This window comes from Oryx dammah, unplaced genomic scaffold (assembly GCF_014754425.2).
Source record: "Oryx dammah isolate SB20612 unplaced genomic scaffold, SCBI_Odam_1.1 HiC_scaffold_4, whole genome shotgun sequence".
Taxonomy (NCBI): Eukaryota; Metazoa; Chordata; class Mammalia; order Artiodactyla; family Bovidae; genus Oryx; species Oryx dammah.
The window spans coordinates 54,822,207-54,836,025 of record NW_024070188.1 but is presented as its reverse complement, the minus strand read 5'-3'; the positions used below and the strand labels follow the sequence as shown (position 1 = coordinate 54,836,025).

General features: G+C 37.1%; 1 protein-coding gene across 2 annotated transcripts in view; it reads right to left on the bottom strand.

Moving 5' to 3' along the window:
* Nucleotides 1-13,819, bottom strand: part of LAMA2 (laminin subunit alpha 2) — a 676,446-nt gene that overhangs the window by 222,940 nt on the left and 439,687 nt on the right. For both annotated transcript variants that reach the window (XM_040238873.1, XM_040238874.1), the window contains exons 22-28: nucleotides 12,993-13,129; nucleotides 7,610-7,846; nucleotides 6,200-6,343; nucleotides 5,328-5,507; nucleotides 5,031-5,219; nucleotides 4,814-4,947; nucleotides 1,142-1,259 (exon numbers count right to left, since the gene is read on the bottom strand). In XM_040238873.1, coding sequence (XP_040094807.1) covers nucleotides 1,142-1,259; nucleotides 4,814-4,947; nucleotides 5,031-5,219; nucleotides 5,328-5,507; nucleotides 6,200-6,343; nucleotides 7,610-7,846; nucleotides 12,993-13,129 — 1,139 coding nt within the window. The remainder of the gene's footprint in view (nucleotides 1-1,141; nucleotides 1,260-4,813; nucleotides 4,948-5,030; nucleotides 5,220-5,327; nucleotides 5,508-6,199; nucleotides 6,344-7,609; nucleotides 7,847-12,992; nucleotides 13,130-13,819) is intronic.

Below are 13,819 nucleotides of genomic sequence, written 5' to 3'. Positions count from 1 at the left end.
TTTCAGCTTCAGCATCAGTCCTTCCAATGAATATTCAGAACTGATTTCCTTTAGGATAGACTGGTTTGATTTCCTTGCAGTCCAAGAGACTCTCAAGAGTCTTCTCCAGCACCACAGTTCAAAAGACTCAATTCTTCAGCACTCAGCTTTCTTTGTAGTCCAACTCTCACATCCATACATGACTACTGGAAAAACTGTAGATTCGACTAGATGGACCTTTGTTGGCAAAGTAATGTCTCTGCTTTTTAATATGCTGTCTAGGTTGCTCATAGCTTTTCTTCCAAGGAGCAAGAGTCTTTTAATTTCATGGAAGTGACTTAGTACAGCACTATTAAGATTTAATATTTGTAAAAGTTAAATTGGTTCAGTTGGTAAAGAATTGGCCTGCAATGCAGGAGAGTCAGGTTCCATCTCTGAGTCAGAAAGATCCTCTGGAGAGGAGTTGACAGCCCACTCCAGTATTCTTGCCTGGGAAATCCCCTGGACAGAGGAGCCTGGTGAGCTATAGTCCATTGCTAGAGTTGAACACGACTTAGTAGCTAAACCACCATCACAAAGTAAAGATCTAGAAAATTCACTAGTTCTCAAGATAGTCAAAGGAACATCTCAGAAAGTAACAAATGAAGTTTTAAAAATATAATGACTGAAGGAGAGTGGCACTGTTGGAACAAGATATGTCCTTCTGAGAAGCCTATATTAAAGGGAACAGCCTGATATTTATTGCCTAAGTTCTGACATACTGTATTTAAAAACAATCTCTCAAATTCTCTCAAATCCCAGTATAATCTTATCTCATAATCACTGAAGTTTCAATGTCTCTAACTGTTCATAAAAAAAGTGCCAAGAAAACAGATCAGATGCAGTAAATGGGCCTTAAGAAAACATTATTTCCTGTTTCATATTTTTACAAATCTTTTAATTTTTATTAAATATTTCCCTTGAGTTGTGATTCCTACTTCTAGGGAACAATAACATCATCTTCTTCTTACTGCAATCACATACTGTGAGTGGAAGATCAAATAAAATAGGTTGAGGGTATGCGTGAAAGTAAAACCGATTCCACTAAAGGTGGTCCTGGGAGTATTTCCATTCAGCTGGTTAAGTAAGTCGGGCTTAAGCAGGTTAGTTGGAGCCAGCTTACCTCACAGGACAAGCCAGAGTAGCCTGGGGGACAATCACATTTTTCTATCAAGTGAGCTGGAGGAGTCAGGGCTGTGATGCGTCCTTGTTCAGCTATCTCCATTGAGATTTCAGAAATCCTGGAAACAGTGAGCAAATACTTAGATGGCAGTACCAGTAAATTAAGCTCACCTAGCGAACACTCAATCCTGCAAGAGGGGTCTTCCCAAGGTTTTGGTAACAACCACAAACTCATTCTATTGTTTTGAAGCTGCTAAATTCTCCATGTTCCACTTCTTACTCCTGCATTTTTGCTTCCTCAAAGGGTGAGATTCCGCATTAGCAAAATATTCACATAGATCATAAAGTATTTAGGAAATTAGATGTCTGATGTCCTGTTAAGAAGTTATTATAAAGAGTTTTCCCTCCGCTTCTAAAAATGTGAGTGGCTTCAGGTAGACATGGCCAATTAATTAGATATTTTCATTCTTTCAAGGAGACAACCCAAGGCCATTCTCTGTTGGCAAATCTCCTGTCATTACTAGTGAAATTGCTTTTACTTTGCAACTGGTCCCGATTTCTTGCTCTTGAATCTCTGAATATTCTTTCAAGAACTTTAGAAAATCATCTAGAAAACAATGCTTGAGCATAATATAGTAATATTGATCTCTTTCAGAAGATAAAGAACCTCTCAAATTAGTCTTTTCTTCAACTAACTTAATCCACCTTTCCTATTGGTGGAAAGGTCCTTGTAATTGAAAAAAAATTATTCACAGTGAAAATACTGATACCTTTTGCAGTAAATTGAAATTATACATTAAAAATACATGCAGTCCATAAACTCAGACTATTTCATGACTAACTGGTAACATGAAATGTTCTGCAAATAAACTTTTAAATGAGACAATGAATAGTTTTGCTTCAATAAAAGGCACCTCTAAAAGCTTAAGGAGCTTGAATCATAAACTTTATAACAAGCATAGGTAGGTTTTATTGGTACTGAATTATGAATGCACATTCTAATTTGGCTCCTATTGTAATCTGCGATGTGAAGACCAGGCAGCCTTTATGAAACACATGTTCAGTTAAAATTCAGATTTCATTCTCCTCTTCTTGTAGATGCACAGCATTTGTGATATGTAAATAAACCACTCCCCTCCTTTAAGAAGGACTCTGCGTTCTCTGAAGGAGTAAGAAGGTAACCTGGTGTTTGTTGAGAAATCATCTCTGCTGTTATCTCATGATATTCTATAACCTGAGGAATTACCAGCATCATCTTCCTTTCTCTGGCACATACACACACACAACAGACTAGTGAGTATTTAAAAATCAAATGGAACCTGAATGATGTTAGCAATAGACATTTCTGCAACACATTATCTTTATTTCCCCTGGGGAATGAGAGACTGACTATTTTGCCTGAATCAGGAATTTAGCCAAACTCAGACTTAATGCTAAAAAGCAAAGTTGTTAAGATCTTCAAATAAATTTTTGTAAGAGAGTACAAAAGCAAAGAAAAAAGGAAACATCAGCGTTAACATGTACAAAGTTGGAATCTCAAACCACATGTATAAAAAACTCTTTGCTTCTGAGACTGTCTAAATTTGTAGCTGAATAAAGAAGTGGGGTTCTATCTTAACCATGTTGAGAGGAAGACTCAAACATATTTCTGATCTTTGTCAAAACTCCTTGTCTTACAAAATCAAGTGCTGATCCACTGGTTTCTTTGTTTTTATTGCTACTAGATGTTCACTCTAGTTTTTATTGACTCTAGAAAAAGTGAAGTATTTCCTTATTTTAGTGCTTTTAAAAAGGAAATCCTAAGCCAAAGGATATTATTTAGTGAGGTATATGAAATAAAGTAATAAGAGAAAGGGACTTATGGGAAAAAAGCAAGCTTAAGGTGAAGAAAGGTGGGATCAGTGTGAGAGGTAAAGAAAGCATGATGAAAAATGCAGGACAACATCATTTCTATCAGATCTACTAACAAAATGTTCTGTGTACTAGCAAACTTTTTTACTAAAGCAGGGAACAATTTTCAAAATAACATATTTGCGCACTCACAAGGTTACTTGGTTTCTTCTACAACATGTGAACCTGTTTGGCTTCTGTCACCTAATTTATATTTGATATTCTAAAATAATTAACAATGTAATTGACAAGATATTTTGGTTCATGCTTTTTAAAATTATTTCATGGAAAGAATCTCCTGCTTGGGATTGACATATTCATATTTTTATATTTAAAATATCAATAGATAATCAACAAGGACCTACGATTAAAGAAAAGAATCTCTTGTCAGAAATAAGAAATATGAAAAAGAAATCAAAGCAATACAGACTTGAAAGTGAATTTTGGTCCTTGATTTGGTCTCTACTTCTGGTATAATCAGAAGAGCAATATGGATCTTCTACAATAAAGAAAGGATTTTCTGCCACATGCTTAATAATGGAAACATTTGAAACATGGTATTTTTAGATTCATTGATTTGTCAATGAGAGGGTTCATAATTTTCTTTTGCTTTCCTGCACTGATCTACTATTTTGTTACATAAGATTATTTTTAAACATCTATCGATTTCATATTCTTACAGATATAATAGAGACACTAACACGCCAGAGAAACTGAGACTATGTGTATAAACTCAACTTTCTGCCTCCACAGTAAACATTTAGCTACATCTGTACAGTTCCTCATTGTATCTCATGAGATAAGTTTTCGTCATACTTGAGGCACATGACCTCAAGTAAACATGTGTACTCACGATGTTGAAGTACCACAACTTCTCCATTATTTATTTTCTCTTTATTCTATCATTTTTATGTATATCTTGCTGCTAATTCTTCCCCCTCCCTGGTCGCATGATATATAAACATGCTTACTTATCTCTCAGACTAAACAATCATCCCTTGACCTTTGACATGACCTCTTTCTTCCCTTTTACAATTTTATTCATAGAAAACAATAGTCTCCACTTATAATATTAGATTCATTGAGTCCCATTCATTCCTCAAAATTTGAGGCTCTTTCTGCCCTAGAACTTCACTAAAACTGGTATTATAATTGTTACTGGTGATTCTAACTTTCAAAGAGCCTCATTTTAATTGTACTCTTTGGGTCATTAAAAAACCATACCCCCACCTTTATAGTATTCTCATCCTTTGGCTTTCATGACAGTCATTTTTGCTCTTCTTCTGTGTACTTTCTTATTCAATGTGATCCCCAATCTTTTCACATCATAAGGCAGAGGGAAGATGGCTATATCGTATCACACACTGGAGTCAACAGGTGTGAATGCATATGGTTGGAAGAGACAGGACCAACTTGGCCCTGACCAGTTCCTCTGAGGGTTGAAGGAGGACACTTTCTTAGCAATCTTGCAATGTATTTATAGCCCAGGAGCAAACTCTCTCTACCTTGCAGGACATCTCCTGAATTTCTGCTTAGCATCTGAAATTGACCATGTTGAGGATCAGTTCAATATTTACCCCCTTAATCTTGCTTCTGGTACTGGTTCTCTTGTTGGGGAAATGGTGGTGATAACTCACACCAGGTGACCCGGATGTCATTCTTGACTAGTCTTCTATCATCACACTAGCAACCCAACTTCTAAATCTTTCTTGTCTGATGTCTCACTGATCTTTCTTATAGACTTGAGAAGAAGAAACTAACTTGGATATTTATTATAGTTTACCTGCTTTGTCTCATGATATTTCCATATGTAGCCTTGATAAGAATATAATGGATATCATATAGTACATCCAGGAAGTCTTCACGGGTCACAGTTCTGCTGATTCGAGGATCATCACCATAATATTTCCATTCTTTCTGTTAATAAGAAAAGAAACCACTGTGAAGAAACTCAGTGCAAATCCATTGGCAACATGGCACTCAACACCTAACCATCTTACCTCTGTCATTTCAATTTCATGCCTTGTCAACTGGCCAATCAGAGGAGCAGCCATATGCCTGATGATAATCCTTGCATGAGCAGGAGTCCCACCTCGAATGATAACTTGTGGGTTGTATGTAGAGAAACCTGTCTCTTCCCTAGCCTCAAAATAGATGGTGTACTTGAGTTTACCACCATAGGCCATCAACTGACAAAATAAAATGAGAAATGATGAGTCAGATAAATCTCCGAATAGCATTATTCTAAAAACATGTTTTATTTTGCTCTCATGTGACTTCAACATTCTTGTCCTTACCTTCTTTCCTTCAAATTGTTCTGGAAGTTTCCAATAAAAAGGTTCCAAATGGAGCTCTTGTTTCACCAGATCCATGTGTGCAACAATCTCCGGATGTTGAAAAATGATGCCTTTTGTAGTTGTGTGCTGCAGGGCCTCATCCACCAGTGGCAGGATGGTCTGCTCAGCCTTCAGCGTCACCTGTGTGGGATCAAAACACAGCAGGGTGTTAAGTGTAAGTCTTTGGAGGCCTCCTCTAAAAGGACTGTGTGTCTCGCTGTGGCCCTGTCCCCTTATGATGAAATGTTCTCATGAGAAACATAACTCATGGGCAATGAAGACAGGAGAGGCGATAAACCCTTTGGACTTGTTTGCCTAGCGAAATCTACAACATCTGTGAAACTGGTCTTTCACACTAACAAAAAGTAGAGTTGAAAAGTAGGAAGGGTTAAAGGAAAATTAAGGTTAAAAATGAACATTTTTCCACCCTAAAGAGCGACAATTCTCTAAGGCTGGTTGGAATAAATGAGCAACCAGTTCAGATTTTCATTACTACATGAGCAACCATCTACTTTCTTGCTCTAATGCTCTCGGTCTGCAGAAGGCAGCTTCTTCCCATCCCCAGACATAACATTTCCCTTATAATGTTTTCCTTGCTCACTTGGCATCTATTTTCTTATCCACAGTAAATGAATACTTTTAAAGAAAGAATAAAAAAGATATCTACTCCAAACATCTAATGGCACATGGCCCCTCTACCAGTTCTAAATATGCACAGGGGAAAAGGTTACTTAAATGTTTTGCCATTTCCTTCTGCCCCTTGGTGCCTGGCTAAAAGACACCAGCAGGAACTAACGTTATACCATTACATGGCTCAGCAGGTCCTTACTCACCCACGTACGGATCAGTCCTTTCGCTTCAGAGCACTGAGTAGTGGCGCCAAAGCAATAGCAGCTGCTGCAGCCAAGTGGGTTCTTGGCCTCAAGTCCAAATTTGCCAGGCCGGCACCTGTCACAGTGGATCCCTTCCACATTCACCTGAAGAAAGAGGAGAGTTCTTCAGAGTCCGTATGCAGGAGTTGTGAGAGAAATAAACTCAAGAATAAATAACAGGAGGATGTTTTAAAGAAAATGAAACAAACAAAAATAAATAAATAAAAGAACACTGAATATTAGATTCACATCTCAAATAGCAGAGTAGGTAATCTCTTTGTTAGCATGTCATTGGTCTAAAAAAACACTTTATTTATAACTACATACATTATTAAGAATATTGTATATTATTTTCATTGACATTTAAGCAGCACATTCCCTACTATTCCACTGTGAGGATTATGAAAGAGTCATTAGAATTTTGAAAGTGAAATGAAATTCCACTGATTCCCAGACAGTGATGTGATGCAAAGTTGTGAAAAGCAAGAATGATTTTAAAATATAGATTCATATAGTTATTTTGGAATACTGAATATATATACATATAGCATGTATTAAATATAATATATAGCCATAATATGTAATAATACACCATCATACTTTTTGTTTTGTCTAGGACTTTTAATGGCAGAAGCTTCCATTTTCCTAAATTCTCAAGACTCTTCACAACCCCTCCAGATTTCACCTTCCTGTTTCCTTGGACCCTCTTTGCATAGACTTTTCTTGAAAATATACTAATGCTTCTGACCCAGTCTTTATTGCATTTATCCTGGGATTGATTTTCCAGAAATATCTTAGGGGAAGAATCCTTCTTATCATTTTTAATCAACTGTTTTTCTACATCATTTAACAATATTAATGAGGGCTGAAATTTGCATATAGTCACTGTTTGTAATGTCAGTGTTTATACTTGATGAAATTTTACCGAACTTCCACAGCAGTAAATATATTTTTCAGTGTACAGTGATTATGGATTAATTTGAAGAGTAATTTAAAAAAATAATAAACTTTATCATTTAGCTATGGTTTTCTCTAGTGATGCTTAAGAGAACTGACTTCTTTTCCCTTCCAGATTATTCTTGTTTAAGAAAAGTGAATATGTAAAGGGAAACTAAACTTTACTTTTGAAAATATATCATTCATTTGAGCTAGGTTAAAAATAATTGGGTTCTGGTTGAAAATAAGTTCTTAAAAAGCAATGCTTATCTGTATATCAGGAAAAGTCTCTGCGTCTGGCAAAGAATTTTTGTATGTCATTCTTTTCGGCTTAATGATGCAGAAATAAATAACTGAAGTTAAAACAGCAATGGACATAGAACTGAGTAAGGTTTTTTTTTTTTTTTTTTCTTCCTGAATTTCAGCAGCACCTACCTTACAAGTACACTGCCCAGTCTGATCGATGCAGGAGCATTTTTTAGTCTCTAAATCACAGGTTGAGTCATCAGTCCCTGGCAGGAAGCAGTCACAGGGACTGCAGTGAGGGTAGTTCCAGTGACCTCGAGTGCACTCTGTACATTTTGCACCAGAGAATTTTGGATGACACTTGCACTGGCCCGTGTTTAGATTGCACTGGAAATCCAAGGAGCCTACTGAGCTGCAGTTACAAGCCTATAGAGGAGATAAAAATAGCAACAATTAACACCACTTCAAGGCAATATCTTTAAATTTTAATTCTAATGCTTCTATGCTTCCATTAAGTACATATTAATCATGTATCTGTTATATGTCTTGTACTGTTCTAGCTGAGTCGCTTGGGAAACATTGGTGAACATAATGCTAAAATTGCTTCCTGCACTTACTAAAATATATGAGTGTCCAGAAACCATAAAGCTATTGAATAAGAAAGAAACTGCATTTTCTCTCTTTGTGGTGAGGAGGAGTTAGGTATAGATTTTCTTCAAACACCTCTTGCTTCGAAGAGTGAACTTCTGACAAAGCCATTTTACCTTATCATTTCATTTTTACAGCATTTTTTGTTTAGAGACATATATTACAGTTTAATCAAGGGAGAGAATATATAAATATAACACAATGGAATAAGCATGATATAATAGGTGAAGTGCAAAATCCTCTGAGAGGATATAAAAAGTACCAAACCAGATGTGGGGAAGCCAGGGAGAATTTAGAGGAAAAATGATACTAGGATATATTTTTTAGAGTTAAGTTTTGCAGACAAGCCCAATTTGAGCTGTCTTGGTGGTAAACTTTTTTTTTTCTTCCTAGATGTACACAAGATTTTCTCTTAATTTATGTAATATTATATCTTACTAGAATTTATATAAGTTTGAGTCTTCTAAAAAATTAATTTACTGGAATATGGTGAGCTCTTTCAGTTTGAGAATACAATTGTTTTTTAATTCAGTACTATTTCTTCAACTTTGTTTTTTATTTTTACTTCTGTTCTAATTTATCAATTTTCTTCTTCAGGATCACCCATAATTCTTAAAGTACATAATTTCTATCTGTCAAATCTATAATATACTAATGTCTTCTGTAGTCATCTCCCTATTTGCCTCTCAAATTTGTTCTCCATTTTGTCCTTGCTATCCTACACAGTGAAAATTCTGTTGTATGTATATACCATCAATGCTTAATTACAGCATTGCATTTTTAGCTTCTTTCCAATAATTTTTTTCTTTCATCTCAGCAGCAATTTTCAATTTGCTGCTCATCCACATGTCTTGTCTTCTATTCCTTAAGGCTTTCTGCTTCTGATTTAGAGCTCAAAGCTCCTTGAATTTAAATGAAAATTTAAGTGAATTACTAAAATGTTATTTAAGATCTTGGAATACATCATTTTCAAAGATCAGCTGTGCCAAGGATCTCTCTGCTGTCTCTAAGCTCTAAACTCACTCCTCTTTGCCTTGTTTTATGACATTATAGTTAGACCTCTATGGACATTTCCCCCTGGCCACTAACGGAATGTTAAAATTAGTCTTTACAGGGTCCATGAGAGACCCAAATAAGGCCATGGTGATGGAAAGACATTTCTCTTCTGGGTTGTGGTTCTTCATTACTATCATCATCACTATTATTTACTTATTTAGCATGGGAGCCCAGAGGCCCATAAAGAATTCCAAGCTGTGCCATCAGGCCACTCTCTCCCCTGCTGTTTAGGTCTGCACTCAAGCACTGACCATGGCAGGCTGCTTCTCAGTAGCTCCAGCAAGTCTGCATCCTCCAGTAATGATGGGCAGTGTCTATAGCCAGCACTTGCCCATAAACTCTGGCAAGTTATTTATTATCGTTGTTGTTGCTGTCATTGTACCACCAGCAGGCTGTGTATCCCTGTGGTTGCCACACTCTCTTCAAAGAGGTCTGAACCCAAGTATTGTTGGGAGTGGGGAACGGGGGAAGACCTTGCTTCCTTTACAGTCCACGCTGCTTACCCTTTGGGCTTCCCTGATAGCTCAGATAAACAACCTGCTTGCAATGCAGGAGACGGGTTTGATCCTCAGGTCAGAAGATTCCCCTGAAGGGAATGGCTACTCACTCCAGTATTCTTGCCTGGAGAATCTCGGGGACAGAGGATGCTGGTGGGTCCAAGGGGTCACAAAGAGTGGGACACAACTGAGTGACTGACACTTTCATTTTCCCTTCACCCTGGAAGTAGTAGCTACTCTTTTGGACCTACCACTTCAGGATCTTTTATATCCATTTTTTTAATCCTTTTTGTAACTAATTTGTACCAGTTAACAATTCTTTATATTCTACTTTCCCTGTTTATACTGGACTTCCCTGGTGGCTCAGATGGTAAAGCGTCTGCCTGCAATGCAGGAGACCTGGGTTCGATCCCTGGGTTGGGAAGATCTCCTGGAGAAGGAAGTGGCAACCCACTCCAGTACTCTTGCCCGGAAAATCCCACGGACAGAGGAGCCTGGTAGGCTACGGCCCATGGGATCGCAAAGAGTTGGCCACGACTGAACAACTTCACTTTCTTTCTTTCCCTGTTTAAGTTTCCCTGGTGTGGTTTCTGTCTCCCTAGAGGGTATCCCCTCTCTCTGTGTCTGAGTTTACCACCATCAGGGTTTGTACTTAGTCTATGACCTGACTCTTTTTGGTGCTTTCCTATTCATCTTCCTCCACAGAACTACAGCTCTATGGAAGACTCATACACATAGCAACTTGCCAGATTTCCAGATCCAAGTCTGGCTGGATCTCACTTGGCATTTCTCACACTTTCATTGCTCAGCTCACTCTTACATCCACTGCTACTAAAGCAATTCCTGCTTCTGCTCCTGCCAACAACTGAGTTATGGGACACCTCTTTCCAGGTTGTGATGTACAATCACCAGCGTCCCATCTATTATCTCTTCCCTGTCCAAATGTTTGGTAAAATATCTGCTCAGATTCTGATGTTAAAATATCATCTGGCCTTATTTTTGGTATCTTTATGATTCAGTATTTTTCTGTCTTCACTCTTCTCCAGTAAAAAGGCCTGCAGTATGAGATGCTGCTAAAAGTTATGTTAAACTCAAAGGACTAAAAGTGATTATTACACTACAAACATTGCCATAGCTTCAAAAGATAGAACAGAGCACTGTCATCACATCAAGTAACTTGTTCTTATAGAACACCAGATGTAGAATGAGAATTCAAAATAAGGATGACTGACTTAACCACTTAAGTAATTTTTCCTTACTTATTTAAACAAAATTGGCCATAATCAGAAATAGAAATCTATGATATGTTATGGAAACTATAATCACGTAATAAATTTTAAAATTGTCTTATGATATATTTAACTAAAATAAATGTATTAGACTTTATTAACTAAAATAACTTTCTTTAGACTTTAAAATATTAAATGTCTCTTTCTCAATTTATTATATAAAATGAAAGCATTAATTCTTAAAAACCAGTCAAAAAATTGGGACCTTTTCAAATTGAGAAGTTTATTCAGGAAGTTATAGTAGAGAATAAATGAGACTATTAACCATATGTTTAGATGACACTGTAGCCAACATGAAACTTAAATCATAATTAGCTGTAATGTTTGTTTAGCAATACAGGATTTATGCACTGTTCCCCTGCTAGTGAAAGATGGCAGGCTTTATATTCACTTCAATAAAGGCTCAAATGATGTGTGTGCTCACACCTCAGCACAGAGAAATTATCCATGACACAAGGAAAGCTATAAATCTCAAAAATCACTGTTCATTTAGATTATAGTCATACAAGATTTTAAATAATAGAATACATCCTCATAAATAATTGTGAGGGCTATATAAATTGTTTATAATTGTTCATAATGATGAAGTGTCTAGCCTATTCAGAAATTTAGATTTGTAACAGTGGTTCAAAGTAATTAAAATTTTTGAATCAACTTCAGTCAACATAGTATTCAGTCAATCATCAGTAAATGTAATGATATAAAACATATAAATATTAAAAAAAATACTTGGCCTAGGGTCTTCCCTGGTAGTCTAGTGGTTAAGAGTCTGCTTTGCAATGCATGGGAAGCAGGTTAGATTCCCTGGTCCAGGAAGATCCCCACATGCCTTGGAGTGACTAAGCCTATGCACTAAAACTACTGAGCCTGCATTCTACAGCCCTTGAGTGGCAACTACTGAGCTCAGGTACAGCAACTGCTGAAGCCTGTGCACCCTAGAGCCCGTGTTCCACAAGAGAAGCCACTTGTGGAATGCAACGAGAAACCTGCATTCCGCAATGAGTGAGCAGCCCTCCCTTGCTGCAACTAGAGAAAGCCCGCCTACAGCAACAAAGACCCAGCACAGCCCAAAATAGCTAAAATAACATAAATAAATAAAATTATTGAAAAAAACCTTACTTGGTCTGCATTCATCCATCATCTGTTGCAAAGCAAAACCTGGCAGTCATCCCTTAGCCTTTGCTTTCTTATTCCTTAAGTACATGAATTCAGCCATATCTTATTCAGTCATAAGAGCTGTAACTTAACCTGCCCTCCAAACACTAGTGGATAATTGAGGCCAAGCTGCTATGGGGCTTCCCTGGTAGCTCAGTGTTAAAGAATCTGCCTGCAGTGCAGGAGCTACAGGATACAGAGGTTTGATCCCTGGGTTGGGAAGATCTCCTGGAGGAGGGCATGGCAACCCACTCTAATGTTCTTACCTGGGGAATCCCATGGACAGAGGGGCCTCACAGGCTACAGTTCATGGGGTCCCAAAGTGTGAAATGACTTAGCACACACACACAAGCTTCTATCAACTCTCGCCAACATTTTTGCAACAGTCTTATAAGCAACCTTCTGCCCTGAAGCTGTATAGATTTCTCTAAATGTGAGACTGGTCATATCATTTACTATGGTTCACACATGGAAAAAAATGGGGAATTCTGTAAGCTAAAGGTTGTTTAAATGACTTCAGAATCCTCTCAACTAGCTCCTGAACACTGATATCTAGGTAAAATTTGGGGGGAATTCTTGTGAATTTTTTAAAAATTCATTCTTAATTTCCTTGTACTTTGGAGATGTATTAACATTTCATTGTGTGTAAGTATGAAGTTAGAGATGTTTCTAGTTTTATTTTAGAATTTTTGGTTCTTTGTTTTCCTTTTTTGAAAGTATCATGGATGAAGCTATATAAATGTGTACTTACTTTAATCATCTTTCCTATAAGTAAAATATAAGATAGTGATCGATTCTGCAATCATGCTGTAGCAGTAGATCTGTATCGTTTTGTAATACTGACTCTTAAAATGCCCGACTATAGAGTTCTACCAAAATAGAAATCCTTAAATGACATTATGAGATGAAATAAAACAATTCACTCACCTTACAACCAGTGGTGATGCTGTGGCCCCAGCTACGAGGTGCACATTTAGAACATTTCTCTCCAATGGTATTGGGGGGGCAAATGCATCGACCAGTCTTTGGGTCACAGTTATTACCCAGATGGGAACAGTCACAAGCTTCACAGGTGAAAAGATTAAAAAAGAAAAAAAATTGATATAAAGTGTTGAGTTTTATGTTTGTGGGTTTTTCTGTGATTTATGCTGTTTTATTTTCCATACTATAGTTAAAGATCCTTGAAAATGACAACTCACCTCATTCATTTTTCATATCATAGTATAGTAGGACTATAGTAGGACTATGCCAGGAGGAGGACATGGCAACCCACTCCAGTATTTTGGCCTGGAGAATCCCATGGACAGAAGAGCCTGGGCTATGGTCTATAAGGTTGCAAGGAGTCAGACATGACTGAGTGACTGAGCAGACATGCACACAAGCATAGTATACATCAGAGCGGTTGTTCAGTAAATATATACTGAGTTTCATTAATAGTTTAAAAATGTCAAACATTTTTAGCTTTTTGATTAAGGATAAAAAGAACTGATGTATCAGATTTCCTGTGTAATGTATTCCCTTATATCTAAATACTATAAGGTTAATTTTTTTTTATATTTAAGTTCATAACTAAACATAACTATGGGCTTCCGTCATAGCTCAGTTGGTAAAGAATCTGCCTGCAATGCAGGAGATCAGGGTTCAATTCCTGAGTCAGGAAGATCCCCTGGAGAAGGAAATGGCAACCCAGTCTAGTATTTTGGCCTGGAGAATTCCATGGACAGAGGAGTCCATAGAGTTGCAAGAGTCAGATA